This window comes from Hylobates moloch, unplaced genomic scaffold, assembly GCF_009828535.3.
Source record: "Hylobates moloch isolate HMO894 unplaced genomic scaffold, HMol_V3 SCAFFOLD_5, whole genome shotgun sequence".
NCBI classification, from domain to species: domain Eukaryota; kingdom Metazoa; phylum Chordata; class Mammalia; order Primates; family Hylobatidae; genus Hylobates; species Hylobates moloch.
In genome coordinates this window covers 16171607-16193703 of record NW_026652280.1, presented here as the reverse complement: position 1 = coordinate 16193703, position 22097 = coordinate 16171607, and the positions used below count along the sequence as shown (strand labels likewise).

Here is a 22097-nt window from a genome sequence, read left to right as displayed (position 1 = left end):
AAAACAATTCAAATAGACAATTCACTTTGACTCTTTTTAATAGGATAGTAAATTTAAAAACGAAATCTAAAGCAACCTTGAAGTTGATTCTGTAGTTTCTTTTTTTCAGGATCATCAGATTCTCCTTCCCCATCACTGTCATTCCTAATAAAAAGAATTTAATATATTCAAATGATCACTCATTGCTATCAAGGCAAAAATGAAGGAAAAATTAACCTGAAATATTTGTAATTGAAGTGGCAAAATCAGACATTTACATTAAAAGTTATGCTTAAAGAATGTAGTAAATAAAATAAGAAGCAGGCACATTATCATCAATAGAGAATCATGCAAAAGAAAGGGACAAAAAGACCAGAATGAAGTCAGGAACTAGCTCCAAATTTCCATGACACATTTAGGTATGTATTAATTCATAAATGCATGCCCCACACATCACTCCATGAAGGATTCAAGATGAATTACAGGAGAGTTGCAAACAACAACAGTAAAAACATCAGGACTGGGCAAGACATAAATTAGAACAAGAGGTCATATTAGGAGGAAAAAAATCTGGAACACGAATTATCTAAGGTACAAAGGTCTATAACCCTTAGTCTGGGGATTCCAAAGGACAGAGGAAGCTTCTTGATGACAATGAACTACACCCAAAGAACAAGTAGGTTGATCAAGGCATTTGATTCATATCTAGGAATTTATCTTGAGGAAATAATTTTAGACAAGTTCAAGGATTTGACCATAAGGATAATCACACCCACACTGTTTGCAAAAGGGGAAAAAGTAACTTACACTATAGGGACTAGCATATGACAGGATACATTGCAACATTTAAAAGTTATGTAGAAATAGTTTATTGGAAAGATATTCCTGAAACAATGTTAAGTATAAAAGTGATAAAGCCAAAAATAAGGCATTGTATCATTTTTAAAACAATACCATATAAAGGGAGATAAAAGCATGACATGTTTTACGCCAAAATGGAATTGCCTTGGTTATCACAGGATGGTGGGGCTGTGGATGAGGTAGACACTGCAAAATACATTCACTTGACACTCACTCCAACCTTCTTCTATCATGCTGTCCAGTACTATAAAGGCTGTCCTTATTAAAAACAAACAAACAAAACCCTGCCGTTTCTCATCTCCCTCGTAGCTGGAGTTCCACATGAGACCTAAATTCTTCCAAGAAGGTGGGGGCTGCTCACAAGGAGACAGAATTTTCAGGTGAAGGCACTGGTTTTGCTGAGGGAGCTGCACAGAGGATTTACTGCCTTCTCCCAAGCACCATCAGTGCTTAGCAGAGGAGTTGGCAACAGTGGGATCCCTACTTGAACAACCCTGGTACTGTTGGCCATTTCTCCTTGTGATCCAAGTCTGACTCCCTGGCCCCACTATTCTGTAAGCTAATACTCTATAATATATCCCTTTCTGCTTAAATTAGCCAAAGTGGGTCCTACTGTAAACGAAGATTGCTGTTCGGTACAGGAGAAAAACTGGCATCGCCTGGTCAGGTAATCATCTCAGGAGAGATCCTTACAGGGTTTTCAAGCAAGACAGAAGAGCTTCTATGGACAAGGGACGAGAACCTTCTGCTGTCAAGGGAGTTTCAGTGAGAGCTGGAGGTCCCGGGCAGTCAAGGTCAACTAAATTCTTCCCAATATTTTTACTTGATGTTTGGAGTCCCTGTTTTATACTAAATGTCCTCACTTTCATATAAGAAACCCTAAGGGGAATTCAATAATTCATAAGATCAGACTATCATCTGATTTTTGTTATGTCAATGCTATCGATGAAGACGATAACATGTTCTTAGGGTGTCACAGAAACTCCCTGGTTCCCTGATCACATCTTGAATATAAAACCTTAAGCTTCAGCTTATCATTTCCTTCAAACTCTGCCACGTAGCTTGAAGAAGCCAAGTCAATGCTGGTTCTTATATTCCTCATGTCCTTCTAAATGGTCTGTGGTAGCAGCCACAAAGCCCCAAAGCACTGCCTAAAAGGTACTTCATCCCTTGTGACCACAGGGTATTAAGTAACCTGCGCCACTGCATACCATGAACAATGAGAATCACATCCTCTAAAGCTGAGCAGAATCTCGATGCTTTCAATCCCAAGCAGGCCAGATAACTCCATCCCAGAGTCTCATTTTCTTAAGGGTGTGTTACCTGGAACTACTGGCATCAATTAATAGGAGAGCTAGAGAGGATGTGGTTAGAATATGTTCCCAGTGCTGAGCACAAACTTGGCATGCATATGTCATGTGCTGAATAAACAAATTCTGCATCTAGAAGTGATACATCCCCCATCTAGGAAGACATGCCAAAAATCTGTTTCAATGTTTATAAGTTATGCTGTGTTGTTCTCTTTACAATGACAACATAAAGCAAATCTAACACAAATTCACATCAAAAAATTTTGCATAAGATATCCAAAAAAATTTACATTGTTGGAGTTACTTTTCATTTTTTCCATGTGGTCAAAGGTTTAACTCTCAGGTCACTCCTATAACCTTAAGCTTCCATATTAGCTAATGGCCAGAGAGTAACTGAGTGCTGTTCCTACAAGCATTCTCTCCTCCTACTGGCAGGCAGTCAGGAAGGGTTGTTTGAGGAATATTGTCCATTAAACTTGGAAAACTAGGGGTCAGCAAACTTTTTTTTGTAAAGGACCAAACAAGTAAATATTTTAGGTTTCGTGGGCCATATAGTCTCCACACAACCACACAACTTTGTTGTTACGGCATGAAAGCAGCCTTAGACAACAATATGTAAAAGAATGGGCAAAGCTGTGTTCTGATAAAACTTATTCCAAAAACAGGCAGCTGGGCAGCTTTGGCCCATGAGCCATAGTTTGCTGACACCTGTTTTAATCAAAAGAAATTTATTTCACAAATCGAAAGCAAAAAGCCACAATAACATTGAACAATTTTAAACACATACCCCTTCTCATCTGCTGGACTCGGCTGTCCTTCTTTCACTGGCTTCTGTGCTTTTTTCTCTTTATTTTTCAGGTACTCCTTTAGTTTTTCTGCTCTATCAAGATATTCTGTACACTTTGCCCTGATACTTTGCTTGGCTTTATCACCCTGTGCTTCATCTATTAAAGGGAAATGAGAGAGATTTTTTTCCATTAGTATTCTATGTAGAAAGGTTTGAACTATTAAATATGTATTTTTTCAGACAAGGAAATTCCATGTTGGGAGAAGGAGGGAAGATCATCTCTAACTCATCATAGCCAATGATTATCACCTCTTTTCTACCCCTTCCTCCAGCAGGGTTGGAGACCAACAGTGGGTCTGAGTCAGAAACAATCTGAGCAAGACAGTAGGGTATTTTAAGATAATGTTAACTAATAGGAAATTATTTAATATTCTGAAGCTTTCATACTCTTCCCTTACATTTTTGCAGATAGTTCAAAGTTGCTTGTCTTACACAAACTCAATTATAAAAAAGACAAATAGAAGGAAAGCAGTATTAATCATTTCTATGAATGTCTACAAAAGCTTTATTTCAGAAGAGTAAAGTGATGGAAATCCCATATATTCTGTGTAATACCAACATCGTAAATTTTACTACATAAAGGCCTCTGTCAGAGCTGTTTTCAAAGTGAACTTTGGCAACACATGCAATAGATGGGACGAGCCCCACATAGCTGACAGGTTATGACTCATTCTTAGTTTCACTTTAACATAATGGGAGAAGCTCAAAAGAATATCTTCAATTATCCAACTGCATTCCATTTAAGAGCCATGAGGGCAGGGGTTTTACATTTTTTTCTATTTTATCCCCAGTGCCTAGAACAGTGCCTGCCACATGGTAAACATGCAATACATATCTGTAAAGACACAATAAAATGTCTCCCAAGCTACACTGACTATACTACATTTTAAGATGTTTAGGTATACAAAGTAATAACTATGATGGCTGTCACATTTGCTAGCTAAGTCTCAATACTTAAAAATCACTAGAAAGAAAGTGGAGTATTTTTTTTTTTTTTTTTACAAATGGATAGTTTAGAATTTTCTGGCATTATATTTCAATTTTTTAGATAAGAAATAGAATACATATTTCTTTTCGTGTTTTTAAATAAAATGTAACCTATGGCCTCACATTTAACGACATGAAGAAAATACTGCACAGCATGCTGATAGAGCTGAAGGGCTTCTTCGTAGTTCCCAGCCTTGTCTTCTTGCGCTGCTTTGCTAGCCAGATCTATCGCTTTCTGTTTGAGGGAGGCAAAACAACACTTAAATCAAAGCATAAACATAAATTTGAAGTAAATAATCATATTGAAAGTTTTTTTTTTTTTTAAAGCTTCTCAGCTTGCTGGGCTGTGAAAGAAAACAAAGTAAAAAATAAACAGTAACTAAAAAAATCATTTTTTTCTAACTCACAACTGTATTTTATTGTAAATTACAAGTTGATAAGATGCAAATTACATTTGTTACATGAATAAATGCTACTGAATGTTACTTTAGTACCAATTGCTAACATTTACATGTAATTTTCACTTAGCTAAAGTTAAATTTAGGGCTAATAAGAAATAATAGAATAATGTGAAAATTCAAACTAAACAAGCATTTAGCGAAATTCTCAAAAATTAAATGCTGCTTTAATCTAAAAGATATAACAATAGTGGAAATGTAAATGGGGTGAAACCTCTTCAGAAGCAATGGGGCAATGAAATATCAAGAATCTGAAAAATACTCATATATTTCAATCCAGTAATTAACTAAAAGGTTTACTGAGCACAGATATTAACAGAGAGGTCTTTTAAATAACAAAAACAAAACCTGGAAACTTAAATCATAAAGGATGCCACAAAACAGAATACCAAAGGATCACTAAAATAACATTAAGAAATATTGGTAATAACATGGAACGTGTTAATAATGGTCATTCTTAAAAAGCAAGACACAACTTTTTATATGTAGCAGGAATTTATTTGAAACAACAGCAAAAAAAAGCAGCACATGAAAAAGATGGGAAGGAAATTTAACAGAGCTTATCTTTGACAAAACTTCATATATTTTTCATTTTCTACTTTTTCACATCTTCTAAAAAAGGTCCATAAGGAACAAGGACTACTTTTGTGGCATTTTTTTAAAAAGTCCCAGAAATAAATCCATACTAATAAAGCCAAGAGATTTTTGAAAATGATGCAAAAAGCCAGTCAATGGCACCAAGTCAGGCTTTTTAAGAAGTGGTGCTAGAGGAACTAGACATCCATAAGCATACACCTAAAAGAATCCTGACTTAAACTTAATAATTCCTACAAAAATTAACTCAAAAATGGATCACAGAATTAAATGTAAAACTACAAAACTTTTATTCTTATTTATTTGTTGAGATGGGGCTCCATCTCACTATGTTGACCAAGCTAGCCTTAAACTCCTGGGCTCAAGTGATCATCCTGCATCAGCCTCCCCAAATAGCAGGACCACAAGTCCACACCACTGCACCCAGCTAAAACTTTTAGAAAGAAAACATAGAAAACTTAGGATCTGGGGCTGGGCAAAGAGTTCTTAGATTTGACATCAAAAGCGTACTATACAAAAGAAAAAAAAAGGTAACCGGACCTTATGGCAAAACTTGTGCTCTCTGGAAGATTTTGTTAAAAGGATGAAAAGACAATCTACAGACTGGGAGAAATATTTGCAAAACATATCTAACAAAGAACTAGTGTTGAGAATACATAAGGAGCTCTCAAAATGTAACACATATATACATGTGATAAAACTGCACAAACACAACCATACCCACACACATAAAAACACATGAGGACAAGTAAAACTGGGAAAATATGAGTAAGAGTGGTGGAATGTATCAATGTCAATATCCTGGTTGTGATATTGTCCCAGTTCTACAAGATGCTGCCACTGGAGACAACTGGATAAAGAGAATGCTGGATTCTCTGTATTTCTTACAACTGCATGTGAATCTACAATTATCTCAAACTAAAATTCTCCTGAGCTCAGGAGTTTGTGACCAGCCTGGGCAACACAGTGAAACCCCGTCTCTACTAAAACACAAAAGATTGGCCAGGCGTAGCGGCGTGCGCCTGTAGTCCCAGCTGCTTGGGAGATTGAGGCAGGAGAATTGCTTGAACCCGGGAGGCGGTGGTTGCAGTGAGCCAAGATCACGCCACTGCACTCCAGCCTGGGCAACAGAGTGAGACGCCATCTCAAAAAAAAAATTATATTTAATTTTTAAAAATATGCACAGACATACAAATAAAGGGCAAACATGATTTATTAAAACATTCCAACTAGGGGCCAGGTGCGGTGGATCATGCTTGTAATCCCAGTACTTTGGGAGGCCGAGGCGGGCGGATCACGAGGTCAGGAGATCGAAACCACGGTGAAACCCCGTCTCTACTAAAAACACAAAAAATTAGCCGGACGTAGTGGCGGGCGCCTGTAGTCCCAGCTACTCGGAGAGGCTGAGGCAGGAGAATGGCGTGAACCCGGGAGGCAGAGCTTGCAGTGAGCCGAGATCGCGCCACTGCACTCCAGCCTGGGTGACAGAGCGAGAACAAAAACAAAACAAAACAAAACAAAAAAACAAACAAAAAAAACATTCCAACTGAGTTAATTTAGGTAGTAAAACTATTCAACAGAAATAGGTGCCTGTAAAAAAAAAAATGAAAATGACAGTTGTTAGAGATATTAAAAAGTAAGTATATAACATAAGCAAAAAATCAAACAACGCAAAAACCAATTATGTGTAAGAATATTACATTTTGGGGCAGTTGAGCATGGATTGGATATAGCTAGGCTGAGATCTGTAAATGGGAGGAACAGGTCTCCCGCTGGAAGACCATGCTTCCTCTATTGTAGCGGGGAAGAAAAATAAATGGTTTACTTTAGAATTGATAAAATGTAGTTACATGTCTCACAGTTCAAGTAGCCTAAATTCAAAGCTAAATTTTCAAAAGTTTTATCAGCTAGTATATGAATATAAAACATGGAGTCACATAGTCAAGTGGTGGTTAGGTGAGACTGGTCATATAAAAATGCATCACAGCCATGATTGTGCCACTGCACTCCAGCCTGGGTGACAGAGTGAGGCCGGGCACAGTGGCTCACGCCTGTAATTCCAGCAGTTTGGGAGGCCAAGGAGGGCGGATCACTTGAGGTCACGAGTTCGAGACCAGCCTGGCCAATATAAGGAAACCCCATCTCTAAAAATACAAAAAAAAATTAGCCAGGCGCCTGTAATCCCAGCTACTTGGGAGGCTGAGTCAGGAGAATCGCTTGAATCCAGGAGACAGAGGTTGCAGTGAGCCGAGATCATGCCACTGCACTCTAGCCTGGGTGACAGAGCAAGACTCTGTCTCAAAAAAGAAAAAAAAAATGCATCTCAAAGCCTCAGTGGTTAAGCCACATAGCAGAAATAAATCCTTTTTCTTTTTTCTTTTTGAGATGGAGTCTCACTCTTGTCACCCAGACTGGAGTGCAATGGCGCCATCTTGGCTCACTGCAATCTCTGCCTCCCAGGTTCATATGATTCTCTTGCATCAGCCTCCCCAGTGGCTGGGATTACAGGCGCCCACCACCATGCCTGGCTAATTTTAGTATTTTCAGTAGAGATGGGGTTTCACCATGTTGGCCAGGCTGGTCTCAAACTCCTGACCTCAGGTGATCCACCTGCCTCAGCCTCCCAAAGTGCTGGGATAACAGGCGTGAGCCACCGTGCCTGGCCTAGAAATAAGCTCTTTCTTATCCTAACTATAATTTTCTTCTCAGGTGATTTTGAAATGCTGTGCCACTTACCTCTTCAGCCACTTGTTCCTCTCATTCAGTCTGGCCTCACTGCAGCACCACACTGATTTTTATTAAGGTAAATCTCTTACACTGCAGTAGGTATTATTTAAGCATCTAGCTCCAAACATAGTACTAATTAAACCAGCCTTTCCCTGATGATGAGAATGTCTGTATATGGCTTCTGAGCACTTGAAATGTGGCTAGTGTGACTGAGGAGTGAGTTTATGTAATTAAAATTAGCCACAAGTAGCCACTGTACTGGGTGGCACATGTTAAACCTTCAATCAAAGACAATGAATTAAGAGGATATGCATCTGGTTTTTTTCGGCTGATGAATGCCCCATTTCAACCTTATTTCTGTTAACATTTTTCATCCGAAATAAAATTAACCATGTCCGTTAGCATTTTTCATTTGAAATAAAATTAACCATGTCTTCTATGGTTAATTCTGGAGAGCTAATTATTTTATTTTTTCATTCCAGAAAGCTTTACCGGAGGGATCCATACAAAGGACATCTCTGCACTTCCATAGTTTCTTGATGGACATGTTTTACTCTCTATTCTTCTGCATGATGCTGGCTACTGCTATCTCAAAATCCTCCTGGGTGACATGCACTCGCTGTTCCCTCAGGGCATATATGCTGCCTTCTCTGTATATGACTTTCACTTCAGCCCTTGATGCTCCTGGCATAAGCTCAGCAATTTTTCTCTGGTTGATCCCCTGGGTCAGGTTCCTTTTCAGAGAATGGATGTTCAAAATGTCCAGCTGGAATTCAATTTTTCTGTTGATGTGCCCTGAGCAAAGCAGTGGTCCATGATAACGTTGATATTCTTGGTGGCCTCAAAGCTGTCCAGTTGGTTGAGCAATTCCAGCACGATGTGCAGCACTTCACTGTCCCCTGCAGAACCTCCCTCCAGCTGCGAGGAGCTGATGGAGCTGATGACAGATGGCGGGTCCTTATGCCATGACAAACAGCTCCCTCACCATTCTTGGCCCTTCCCTGATGAATTTCTATACCAATTCAGAGCCAGGGATATGAACACAGGTACAGTCTGTATGGTGAGCCACAGCCTAGGCAAACAGTGTCTTCCCAGTGCCTAGAGGTCCATACAGTGGTACCACCCTGGGTTGTGTGATACCCAGTGCTTCAAAGAGGTTGGGATGCTTAACAGGCGGCTCGATCACTTCTGTGATGTCCTTAATCTGCTTGTCCAGTCCACCAATCATCTCTTAAATCAAGGTTGGCACCTTCTCCACCATCACTGGTGACACCAGTGGGTCTACTTTGCTGGGTATGATATTGTGCAGTGTGTAGCTATCATTTCTTAGTGCCCCCCTGGCAATTGGGTCTCATGTCATTGATGTCGCTGTTTCTGTCCATATCTAAGACAAACTTGCCCTTGGGATACACCTTGACTAACACTTTCTCCTTATCCATGACCCGGACTACTTCCCTCATACAGGAGCCCTGTTACTGCAGCAGCTGTAGCTCCTCCTGCAATAGGTGAACTTTTGCATTTAGTTCATTCATTTGTGCCTGCAGCCTCTGGAGGTCCCGGCTCTTATCATTCACAACTGACTGGAGTTCTTGTCTCAGACAGATAATGCTGGCAGAGTCTGTTGCTTGTCTTCCCCTCTTCCAGCTCCATCTGCTCTGGTCCATCAAACATTATCTTCCCTCTTCAGCCAGAGCTAATTTTCTTTCTGAATATAATCCTCACCATCTTCCTTGCTAACACCCTAGTTCAATCTGCTATCATATATGTCAAAACTACTACCCAGCCTCGTGAGTGGTCAGTCTGTTCCCACCCTTGCTACCTGAAAACATACAAGGTAACCTTTGATGGTCTCCCATTAAAAACAATAAAATCCTGATGCTAGAGCTGATCTACAAGGTCTGAAATAACCCGGGCCCTAGCTACGTGTGGTTCTCCCCGAACCCTAGAATCCTTCTCCTGCACTCAGGCAGCCCGAGCAGCTGGACCCCTCCACCTAGAATGCTCTTCCCTCCTTTCCCCAGATAGATGCATGATGTCTCCTTTTCAGTCCTAGTTCAGATGGCAAGTCCTTAGAGAGGCCTCCCTAATTTGCTATAGCAAAGGCTGCACCTCATCCCTTCTCTTTGCTATCTGCCCCCACTGCACTCTTTCATCCCATCACTGTCATTGTATTTACCTGTATGCTCACCCACTGGCTGTCTCCTTTAGGGAGGTAGGCTCCATGAAGACAGGACTTCACCTTGAGCTACCCATGCCTAGAATGGTGCTGGCATACAACGGGCACTCAAAATTGTTTAACGAATGAAAAAAAACAATTCCCTACTCCTTTTTCAGTATCTTCTTCCTTTTGGTTACTTCACTTCTGTCATTCTTTTTTTTTTTTTTTTTTGAGACAGAGTCTCGCTCTGTCGCCCAGGCTGGAGTGCAGTGGCGCGATCTCGGCTCACTGCAAGCTCCGCCTCCCGGGTTCACGCCATTCTCCTGCCTCAGCCTCTCCGAGTAGCTGGGACTACAGGCACCTGCCACCACGCCCGGCTAATTTTTTTGTATTTTTTAGTGGAGACAGGGTTTCATCGTGGTCTCGATCTCCTGACCTCGTGATCCGCCCGCCTCGGCCTCCCAAAGTGCTGGGATTACAAGCGTGAGCCACCGCGCCCGGCCCACTTCTGTCATTCTTAACAATTTCTCTCCACTAGATATTTCCATCAACATACAAACAGCCCTCCTTTAAAAAGTCTCATTTGACAACAAAACACTGTTCGGTGTTAGTTCTGTTTCTCTGCTACCTTTTAGAGCCAAAAATCTCACCAGGGTGGTCTCTATTCTCTTTCCTGTATCACATAATAAAACGGCTCATATCAAGGCTCTCTAGCATGCTAGATCCAAACACCAGCTCTGTCTTCTTGATCTTCTGACATTTTACAAAGTTGATTATTTCCTCCTTCTTGGACACTGTCCTCTGCTGAGCCCCCAACCACTATTTTGCTGGTTTTCCTCCCACCGCTCTGGCTGCTCCTTCTCAGTCTCCTTCATTGATTCTTCCTCTCTTATGTGACAATGAAGTATATTCATCAGGTGTGGGCTGGGACTCACTTCTCTGTTTCCTCCCACCCAACATCGGTGACTTAAGGCTGATGATCTTTGTGTGTGTGTGTGTGTGTGTGTGTGTGTGTGTGTGTGTGTGTGTCTGAGCATGCACATGGTTTTTTTTTGTTTGTTTGTTTGTTTTTTTTTAATTTACTGGCCTCTCTCTTCCATTAGAATGTAAGCTCCAGGAGAACAGCAGTTCTATCTGTTGTCTTCACTTCTTTATATTCCCAGAATCTAGCACAGTGGCTGACACAAGACTGAATGACTGTATCACCCCAGGATCAGTCAGGATCCAGTTATCAATATGGAAGTATAAAGGTTGGGAACATGTGGAATTGTCCTTTTCCACTTAGGAGACCCAGACACATCCACCTTAGAAAACCCTGAGAAATGGGGTAAATTCTACAATTGCCTACCTCAGGAGAAAAGGTGTCCCAGGCCCTGTCTGTGGAGACCAATTCTTTCTCCTCTGCTGTGGAGCTGATCCCCACCTTCCTCCGCTGACATTTACTCCATCAATGACATGCCTATCAACTGTTCTCTCCAAACTTTCCTTTTATCCCTCAGCAGAAAAATGTGTTGTCCTATCTCAGACTCACATCTGCAGAACACAAACTATACACCATCTCTCCTCAGCTTCTCGGTTCTCCTCTCCCTACATCTCACTCATCTCTTTGCCTCCACAGCAAAATCCCAAAGAATACCCACGTTCATCCCAGTTTCCTGATCTCCTAGTTTTCCCACAGCAATGCTTTCTGGCTCCTGATAGCCAATCTTATGCTTATCTCACTCCCTCTCTGCAGCATTTAACATACACAACAAACACCCTGACAGTGTCTCCTTGCTTGGCTGTCATGACACCATTTTCTTCTAGTTTTAGTCTTTTTTTTTTTTTAAGACACGGTCTCACTGTGTCACCCAGGCTGGAGTACAGGGGTGTGATCATGGCTTACTGTAACCTCCACCTCCTGGGCTCAAGCCATTCTCCCACCTCAGCCTCTGGAGTAGCTGGGACTACAGGCATGCACCACCACACCCAGCTAATTTTTGTAGAGAGGGGGTTTCACCATGTTGCCCAGACTGGTCTCGAAGTCCTGAGCTGAAGCGATCGGCCTCCCAAAACACTGGATTACAGGCATGAGCCACCGTGCCTGGCTTGGTTTTACTTTTGATTAATAGTTCTTTTCCAGGCTCCCATTTCTGTCTCCTTAATGTCGCTAATCCATAGAATTTCTACCTTGGTCTTTGTTTTGCCTTATTCTGTAAACTCTCCAGGATGTGACTCTGTATGCCTACAACCTCTGCTACCACCTGTACGCTAATAACTCCCAAATCCTTATTTCCAGCCTAGTCCACTCTCCCTAGTTCTACACATATGTATGCAAATATTCACCAGACAATGTCCATTTGATGGTCTCCACAAGCATCTCAAACTCAACAAGTTTAGAACCAAATTATTTTGCTCCCTTGCCCTGGCCCCAAATAGCTCTCCTTTTGTATTCCCAGAACCAATCCCTACCTGAGTTGGGTACTCAGATAACCAACCCAGGAATCTGGGAGAAAACCCAGACTCTTCCTCCTCCCTCACTTTTGAAATGCAGATACATCTGGGAGCAATGGCTCACGCCTGTAACTCTACCACTTTGGGTGGCCGACGGGGGTGGATCACCTGAGTTCGGGAGTTTGAGACCAGCCTGGACAACATAGCAGATCCCCGTCTCTACAAAAATTAGCTGGGTGTGGTGGTGCATGTCTGTAATCCCAGCTGCTACATGGGGGGCTGAGGCAGGGGAATCGCTTGAACCCGGGAGATGGAGGTTACCGTAAGCCGAGATCATGCCACTGCACTCCTGCCTGGGCAACAGAGTGAGACTCTGTCTCAAAAAAAAAAAAAAAAAAAAAAATGCAGATACAAGCTTGGCTCTTCTCCATCTTCAATTTTTCTCCTCTGATCAATCCTTTCCACTTTATTTGAATGGATACTCTACTAATTGGCCCCTTACCGCTTCCCATCCCACAGACCTTGGCCTCCTTGCCCAGTACGTTTTATTACAATATACTATAATAAAAGTGATGTGAATGTGGTTTATCTCTCTCAACATCTTATTGCACTATTCTCAACCTTCTTGTGATTATGTGAAATAATAAAATGCCTACATGATGATATGAAGTGAAGTGAATGACACAGGCATTGTGACATAGTGTTTCAAAATTATGAACTATTTATTCTGGAATATTTCATTTAAAATTTTTGGAACCAGGTTAAATTTGGGTTATTGAAAGTGTGGAAAGTAAAACCACAGGGAAGTGGAGACTACTGTGTAGCTTTATTACATTATATAATTTTGATTTTTAGTTATCTGCATTCCCTCATTAGATTATAAGCATCTAGCCACAGAGATTTTTGCCTTGTTCAGCAGGAAGTTAATCATTACATGAATATTAATCCAAATTTCCTAGGTTAGAAGGTTGAAAAGGCTGAATGAGAAAGCACACATGTGAACCTACCACTATCAAAATTACAATTCAAGATCCTTCCTATTTAACAGTAACAATTATGCCTTTAATGTTGGTCAGTCTCTGGCTGATTCACTGAAGAACAGCCAACAGTCCAATTCAAGCATGATGCATTCTGGGGCCGCGCACGGTGGCTCACACCTGTAACCCAGCACTTTGGGAGGCTAAGGCGGGCGGATCATTTGAGGTCAGGAGTTCAAGACCAGCCTGGCCAACATGGTGAAACCCTGTCTCTACTAAAAATAGAAAAAATTAGCCGGGCGTGGTGGCAGGCGCCTGTAATCCCAGCTACTCGGGAGGCTGAGGCACAAGAATCACTTGAACCTGGGAGGTGGAGGTTGCAGTGTGCCAAGTTCACGCCGCTGCACTCCAGTCTGGGCAACAGAGCAAGACTGTCTCAAAACAACAACAACAACCTGCAAATGATGATTGTGTTCTAAAGAATCGAAATCACGTGCGATAATCTCTGTTTAAGTGGGTCTACTTTGAGTGGTCTTTCTTCAGAATCAATTATCATGGGCTAAGGAGTTCTTCCATTACCTTTGATGCCTCTATCAGGCACTCCAATAAATGCTTGTTCAACAAACTACCGGAAGTCCAAGACGGGGACTCAATACAAGTATTTTAGGCTACTCTTTTGTCCCTTATTGACTTACTGGACTGGGAGTCCTCTACATTATGCCACATTACATTCTAAACTCCACTGAAGCCCTAGATCCATTCAGGAGATGGCAGACACCATTACATTATGAAATTTCTTTTCTGAACGAATTCCATTCCACAGAAGACTAACGATTAAGCCTAAAATCTTAAGATTCCACGATTTGTGTACAAAACACTGTGCTCATTGCGGTAGAGGAGGGGAAGTGGAGCCACACAGAAGTTTAAGAATACTCCTCGATCTTACACACTACAATCTGGGAGCCACAGGAGTGTGCACATAAATTCAATGACTTCACGGAGATTGTATGTAGGCTGGCTGTAATCTCAGATTCTTGGTCTGTTCCCATATCTCTACTCACCTGACAGCTCAGAATGAAGGGGTCTGCTGTCAGCTTGAGAAATTAAGACCGAACTATGACCACCCTATTTTCAACTGGTCCAGAATAGGGCTTTGCAAAAATTACGTTCTTTCTTTCTCCCTTAACCCTGATTGGAGAAACCTGCCCAGATCTTGGCTGCTTTGGAAGCGGGAAGTCTCAACAAAAGTGAAGAGTCTCACAAAGCCAGTGGCTCGGGAGACCCCAAGAGCGGGCCAGAAACGACCTTTCCGTTGGAAAACGGGCCCCTCTCCCACCTGCTGCAGGTCCCCGGACCCGCCCTCCTGCGCCTCGACCACAGGCGCGGCCGCTTCCTCCCTTCTTCCCGCCCCCCACCCGCTTCTCGCGCCTCCCCTCGGTCCCAGCTCCCTAGGGGGACGAGAGATGAGCAATGATACCTGAAGGTTGGGCGAAGTGGATGACATGGCGGAGTTCCCAGGCGGTTCCCAAGGGAACGAGGGGCGAGGAGCGCCAACAGCAGCAACGTCGAAGCGCGCACGGGGTAACAGCCCTCAAACTGGGGAGGCCGGTGGTTCTCGGACCGCGAGGGGCAGCCTCCCTTCCGGAACTTTAGACAACACTCTCTCCACCAGAGCTCCGACCCTCCCCACCAAACTTCCGCAATCCCGAGCCCCTCTAGGTTCTGGTCCTGCCTCTGCTCCGGTCACTTCCGGTCTCGTCATCAGCACGCGCACCCAGTCACCAGACTCCCTTCTCTCGCCACAGCTCAGGCCCTCCCTAGGCCGGGAGAAGTATCCTGGAAGGCAATCGAGCCCTGGCGGAAGTCGGGCTTGGCGCAGGCGCACTGAGACTCTGCCCTAGGGGCGGGGCGGCAGCCTGGCGGACCTAGGAGAGCGCAAGCGCGGAAGCACAGAGCCGGGTTTTGTTATTGTTGTTGTTGTTTTTTTTTTCCCCACCCCCGGGGACGTCTTTTACTTTGAGATGAATTATTGGCCCTGGCTCCCTTCCCTCCTCATCCACATGCCTCGTTGCCTCGTAGCGTTTGAGTGAAAAAGTCATCCGTTTCTAAGACCTGCCGACTGGGGGCTTTGGTCCTGTGACTGCGCCTTGTTCACTCCGTGTCCTCTGTGGAATGGGGGCGATCACCGTCCTCGTCTCGGTGGTGAATAATTCAGGAGGGAGTGCGCGGTCAGGCGGTCGCACAGCGATTCGCTAGCAGTCAGGCCGCGGGCAGGTCGGCGCTCGTTCCTGCTTGTTCTTCCCACGCCACTGGGCATCTTCCAAATGACTGTTGTGTTGGGAAGATGAATGTAAATAAGGCGTGGACGACCGCTGTCCTCGAGTATATGGTCTGAGAGGGAAGCACTTGGCCTGTAAAATGGGCATATCAGATATTATTTATGCCAGTTAATGTTTACAAGCAAATGGCTTGAGGAGGTTAAATGCGTCAGGGATTCAGAGGCAGAACCAAGGTAAAACCGTTTCTCAGCCCTCCCATGGTTTGCAGCCACCACCACCCTTTTCTTCTTTTCATAGTTAACCTCAAAGGAAAGCAACATAGATGTTTAATCACTCCATTTTTTTCTCACTCATTCCTTAATTTTTTCTAATCTAGCATCTCCGAAAGAATTAAAGTCCTCTCCTCCTCCCTCTTCATTGGTATTGTCAACTACCCAGTTCTTGTTTGTCCAGCTTCCTAATGTTCCTTCTCTGCCTCCTTCACTGTCTCCCTTTCTTACTCCTCCCTGAGCTTAAGCTGAATTTACTCAAGAGTCTGATGTCCTCTTCTCTCTTTCTTCTCCACTTCTGCTCATCTTATTCTATTCTTGAGCCTCAGCTATCGATAGACTAGAAATCGCTTCAAATCTGGATCTCCAGACCCACCCCACCCCCTGCCCAGCATTTACAACAGCCTCCCAGAGGTTTCCTTCACAGGGTTTTTCTGCAAGACAAATTCAACATACTCAAATTAATTACCTTCTACCCTAAACTTCTTTCTCTGGTCTCTCCTTCTTAGAATAGTATTGCCAAATCTGTATCATCCAGGCTCAAAGCACAGAGCCCTCTGTCTGCCCTGCATCTACCAGTCCTTTCTTCCCACTTGTGAAATCGCCTTCACAAAATGATGACTGAGACAGTGAAAGGGATCTAACTTAACCAACTCCATCTTACTTTTAACCTCCAAGCTGTCCTTGTACATTCCTGGGCATAGGCTGAACTAACTGTGGGAGAAACTGAGTTTATAATTTAAGCAAAGACGGGCCGGGCGCAGTGGCTCAAGCCTGTAATCCCAGCACTTTGGGAGGCCGAGGTGGGTGGATCACTTGAGTTCAGGAGTTCGAGGCCAGCCTGGTCAACATGATGAAACTCCATCTCTACTAAAAATACAAAAATTAGGCCAGGTGCGGTGACTCACGCCTGTAATCCCAGCACTTTGGGAGGCCGAGGCGGGCGATCACCTGAGGTCAGGAGTTCAAGACCAGCCTGGCCAACATGGTGAAACCCCGTCTCTACTAAAAATACAAAAATTAGCTGGGCAATGCGGTGGTGCATTCCTGTAATCCCAGCTATTCGGGAGGCTGAGGCAGGAGAATAGCTTGAACCAGGACCCAGGAGGCAGAGTTTGCAGTGAGCTGAGATCGCACCACAGCGCTCCAGCCTGGACTACAGAGCGAAACTCTTGTCTCAAAACAAACAAAAATTAGCCAGGCGTGATGGTGCCTACCTGTAATTCCAGCTACTTGGGAGACTGAAGCAGGAGAATCACTTGAGCCCAGGAGGCAGAGGTTGCAGTGAGCCAAGATCACACCACTGCACTCCAGCCTGGGCAACAGAGTGAGAATCGGTAAAAACAAACAAACAAAAAACCCCTCTTTTATCACCAGTAATAAGCCATGTTGTTATGATGGAACCCCTGATGTGGAGAAGGGCACGTTACCTCTGTGGTATGCTTCCCAAACCTGTAACCTCAATCTAACCATGAGAAAACATCAGAAAAATTCATATGGAGGGTTTTTCTACTTCTACAAAATAACCAGTGTTCCTCAAAAAATGTCAAGGTCATAAAAGACAAGGAAAGACTGAGGAACTGTCACAGATTGAAGAGACTAAGAAGATGACAACTAAATGCAGTATGGGATTCTGGATTGGATCCTGAAACAGAAAAGGGCCATGAGTTGAAAAATTGTTGTAAGAATGAGAATAAAGTCTGCAGTTTAGCTAATAGTATTTTATCAATGTCAATTTCTTATTGTTGATAAATGTACCATGGTTATTTAAGATGTTAACAGTAGGGGAAGTTGGGTGAAGAATATATGGGAATTCTCTGTATACCTTTGCAACTATTCTGTAAGAGTTTATTTTTAATTTTTATTTATTTTTACTTTTTTTGAGACAAAGTCTCTCTCTGTCACCCAGGCTGGAGTGCAGTGGCGCAATCTCGGCTCACTGCATCCTCCACCTCCCATAACAATTCTCCTGCCTCAGCCTCCTGAGTAGCTAGGATGACAACAGGCATGTGCCACCATGCTCGGCAAATTTTTTGTAGTTTTGTAGAGATGGGTTTTTGCCATGTTGTCCAGGCTGGTCTCGAACTCCTGTCCTCAAGTGATCTGCCTGCCTCAGCCACCCAATGTGCTGGGATTACAGGCGGGAACCACCACACCCAGCCTGTATTATTTTAAAAGGAAAAGTTGTCATTTTAAAATTCTTATTCCCTGGGACCTTACATTTTAGTGGAGTAGAAACTTTTAACTGTTTACATATTTAAAATGTAAATGTAAAAATGTTAGGTGTGTAACAGTTTTGCATACATTATCTTATTGTATGCTACAAGGTAAATCTTAAATATCCCATTTTTACAAAAGAGGAAACAGGCCAGGCGTGTAATTACGCCTGTAATTCCAGCACTTTGGGAGGCCGAGACAGGCAGATGACTAGGTCAGGAGATTGAGACCATCCTGGCCAACATGGTGAAATGCCATCTCTACTAAAAGTACAAAAACTAGCTGAGTGTGGTGGCACGTGCCTATAATCCCAACTACTCGGGAGGCTGAGGCATGAGAATGACTTGAACTCAGGAGGCAGAGGTTTCCGTGAGCCAAGATTGTGCCACTGCACTCCAGCCTGGCGACAGAGCAAGACTCCATCTCAAAAAAAAAAAAAGGGAAACAGCCTCAGAGGTATCAGTAGAAATCCCCCCCCAATCCATTCAGCTTTTATATGGTGGAGCTGGAGTTTGAACCAGGTCTTCTGACTCCAGGATGACAAGTGCTAGGATAGAGGCAGGAAGCCCTATGGGACCACAGGAGAGAGAAGGCTTAATTCTGAATGAGTGGTTAGGGATGTCTTAAGGAAAGTTCACTTAAACTGAAGTTTAAAATTTTAATCTGATTTTGACGGAGTGCAGGCCATTTCAGGCAGAAGGAAAAGCAGAAATAAAGGCCCGGAAGAATAAAATACCTGCTCTGTTTGAGGGATCCCTGGAATGTAGGAAGCAGAGGCACTGTGGGGTTGGAGTGGCAGGAGATGAAGCTAAAAATGCACCAACTGGCACTGCCAGTTAGAGGCTTGGAATAATGAGTTTAGTCATGATTCTGTAAGAAGATTTATTGAAAGCTTCCCTCTTCATTCTGTCACAACCTCCTGCTTTTCTTTCTTCCTGTCTTCCTTCTTGGTAGAGTTGTGATTTGGTCAGATGTTGGTTTCGTGAAGGTGGATCTGACAGTCCGTTTAGGATACACCAGAGAGAGAGGAGGCAGTAAGATCAAGTGGGAGGTTCCTGCAAGTGTTTCATTTTAGAAAACAAGGGATGCAGAGCCAAAAGGGATATTCGCAGTTCCTGCAGTGCAGCCCCCCTTCCTTGCCTCTTGGGCTTTGAAGAATAGACTCTTGCTCCTGGCTTGCTGTGGTGGCTCACACCTGTAATCTCAGCACTTTGGGAGCCTGAGGCGGGTGGATCACCTGAGGTCAGGAGTTTGAGACCAGTCTGGCCAACATGGTGAAACCCTGTGTCTACTAAAAATACAAAAATTAGCCGGGCATGGTGGCAGGGGCTGGTAATCCCAGCTACTCGGGAGGCTGAGGCAGGAGAATGGCTTGAACCAGGGAGGGGGAGGTTGCAGTGACCTGAGATCGTGCTATTGCACTCCAGCCTGGGCAACAAGAGCAAAACTCCATCTCGAGAAAAAAAAAAAAAAGATCCTGCCTCCTTCCGTTGCTTTAACCAATTCAACCTGTTAAAATCATACTATTCTTCAAGTGTCAGTTCCAATGTCACTTCTTCAGGAAACTTCTGAAACCTCTCTGAGCTCTCATCGCACTTTGGACCTTGAATTGCCCTTAAATCACACATGCCAAGTGCCTAACACAGTGCCTGGTGCAGAGCAGATGCTCAAAAATTGTTGATCTTACTAGCAGTGTTCCACTTTTCTAGATTATAAAATCCCCAAGGGCTAAGACTTCATTTTATTCCATTTGCAACCTACCCCCCTGCTTTACCACCTACATGTACAAAGAGGGTGTGTTCTTAAATAGCCAAGGTTTGTTGAACAAAATGGAGTTTCCCTGCTGTGATCAAGGACTTCAGAAGTTAGGAAGGTCAGTGGGGTGGCAGGTGGTGTTTGTGGATTCAGCCTTCGACAGAGTCTCACATGCAGACCGCCCAGGACTTAATTCATTTCACTCAGACCACGTTAAAGGACATGCATAATATTAAGGTCCTCCTCTCATGTGCACCCAGAAGTCAGGTCTCTACTTGTTGAGTTTTCGGCTTCCTCCCTGACCGGAAACATAACTTGAAGGAAGGCAAAGTGCTGAGGGGCCTGATCCCATGAAAGTGACTCAGGCAGTTGTCAGGCAGGAAGCTGGTTGAGCCCATCAGGTGACATTCCTTTCTGAATGTGCTCAGCTACCTTGAAGGCCCAGCCCTTTCTCACTTATTGCTATTCATTGTATTCATATGAAGCCACAGCCAGCTTGCAGACTGATAAGGAGGTGTGGGAATCCACCCATCAATGTCATTCAGCCATATGATAGAGGGCGTGGGGATGAAGCAGCAATTCCTCATTGCTGGTCATATAAGGGCCAACATGACATAAGGCATTAGCACAGAAGGAAAGATGAGGGGTCTGCCCTCAAGAAGTTTGCAGGCTAGAATAAAAAAAAGAAAAAAGAAGTTTTTTTAGCCACACCTGGCTAATTTCGTATTTTAGTAGAGATGGGGTTTCACCATGTTGGCCAGGCTGGTCTCCAACTTCTTATGTCAGGTGATCCGCCCACCTTGGCCTCCCAAAGTGCTGGGGATTACAGGCGTGAGCCACCGTGCCTGGCCCATCTTGTTTTTTATTTATTTTATTTTTCATTTTTTGAGACAGAATCTCGCTCTGTCGCTCAGGCTGCAGTGCAGTGGCGCGATCTCGGCTCACTGCAACCTCTGCCTCCCAGGTTCAAGCGATTCTCCTGACTCAGACTCCCGAGTAGCTGGGACTACAGGTGCATGGAACCACACCCAGCTAATTTTTATATTTTTTAGTAGAGACGGAGTTTCACCATATTGGCCAGGCTGGTCTCGAACTCCTGAGCTTGTGATCCACCTGCCTCAGCTTCCCAGAGTGCTAGGATTACAGGCATGATCCATCGTGCCTGGCCTTCTTTTTTACTCATATTTTCACCTGCAGTTGGTTGAGTCTATGGATGTGGATTTATGGATTTACATGCTGTATAAAAGCATATAAAACAAGGTATTCTTGTGTTGTATGTGTTGCAAATATTTTACCGTGTTAGTATTTGAGTCGTTACTTTTTTGGCATGAAAATTTATTATTCTTTTTGTTTTTTGCTGTGTTGAGAAAGAGCTTACCCACTAGCAGATTATTTAAAACAACAGTATCATACCTTTATCTTCCAGTATGTTCAGGGTTTCACTATTGCATCTAAATCTTTGACCTGTCTGGAATTTATTTTGGTGTTTTATTTATTCCAAATGAGTAGCCAATTGCTCCAATATTATTTAGTTAACATTCATCTTTTCTTAACTCATTTGAAAGGGCAGCCCTTATTGTATACCATTTTCTCACAAGGTTTTGTCTGAATTCTTGATGATGTTTTAACTATTCCTTTTAACCACCTATTCTTACTCCAACAAAACTTATTACAATAGCTTTATAATACATTTCAGTATCTTGTGAGACTGCCCGATTTCTTCTAAGCAGAATGCAACACTAGTTAAGGGCTCAGTTTCTGATGTTAGAATGCTTGCTTCAATTTTTATTTTTCATTTTTTGAGATGGAGTTTTGCTCTTGTTGCCCAGGCTGGAGTGTAATAATGCGATCTCGGCTCACTGCAACCTCCGCCTCCTGGGTTCAAGCGATTCTCCTGCCTCAGCCTCCCAAGTAGCTGAGATTACAGGTGCCTGCCACCACGCACAGCTAATATATTGTATTTTTAGTAGAGACGGGGCTTCACCATGTTGACCAGGCTGGTCTCAAACTCCTGACCTCAGGTGATCTGCCTGCCTCGGCTTCCCAGAGTGCTGGGATTGCAGGCGTGAGCCACCACGCCACCTTCAAAATCTTGACTAGCACATAGTAGGCAATTACTCAATCTCTCTAAACTGCTGTTTCTGCATCTATAAAATGGGGGTGGTATTACTATCTGTCTACTGGGGCTACATGAGAATTAAATAAGGCTAGAACATCACAGGATTGGGCTCAAAACATAGTTAACA

At 43.3% G+C, this 22097-nt stretch overlaps 1 protein-coding gene and 1 pseudogene across 1 annotated transcript in view; both read right to left on the bottom strand.

Annotated features, from left to right (window-relative positions):
• Window positions 1-15051, bottom strand: part of VPS4B (vacuolar protein sorting 4 homolog B) — a 33183-nt gene extending 18132 nt beyond the window's left edge. The window contains exons 1-4 of the mRNA XM_032152104.2: window positions 14809-15051; window positions 4108-4219; window positions 2938-3094; window positions 77-144 (exon numbers count right to left, since the gene is read on the bottom strand). Coding sequence (XP_032007995.1) covers window positions 77-144; window positions 2938-3094; window positions 4108-4219; window positions 14809-14835 — 364 coding nt within the window. The 5' untranslated portion in view covers window positions 14836-15051. The remainder of the gene's footprint in view (window positions 1-76; window positions 145-2937; window positions 3095-4107; window positions 4220-14808) is intronic.
• LOC116468416 (26S proteasome regulatory subunit 8-like) lies at window positions 8224-10050 on the bottom strand (annotated as a pseudogene).
• Window positions 15052-22097: the final 7046 nt, after the last annotated feature.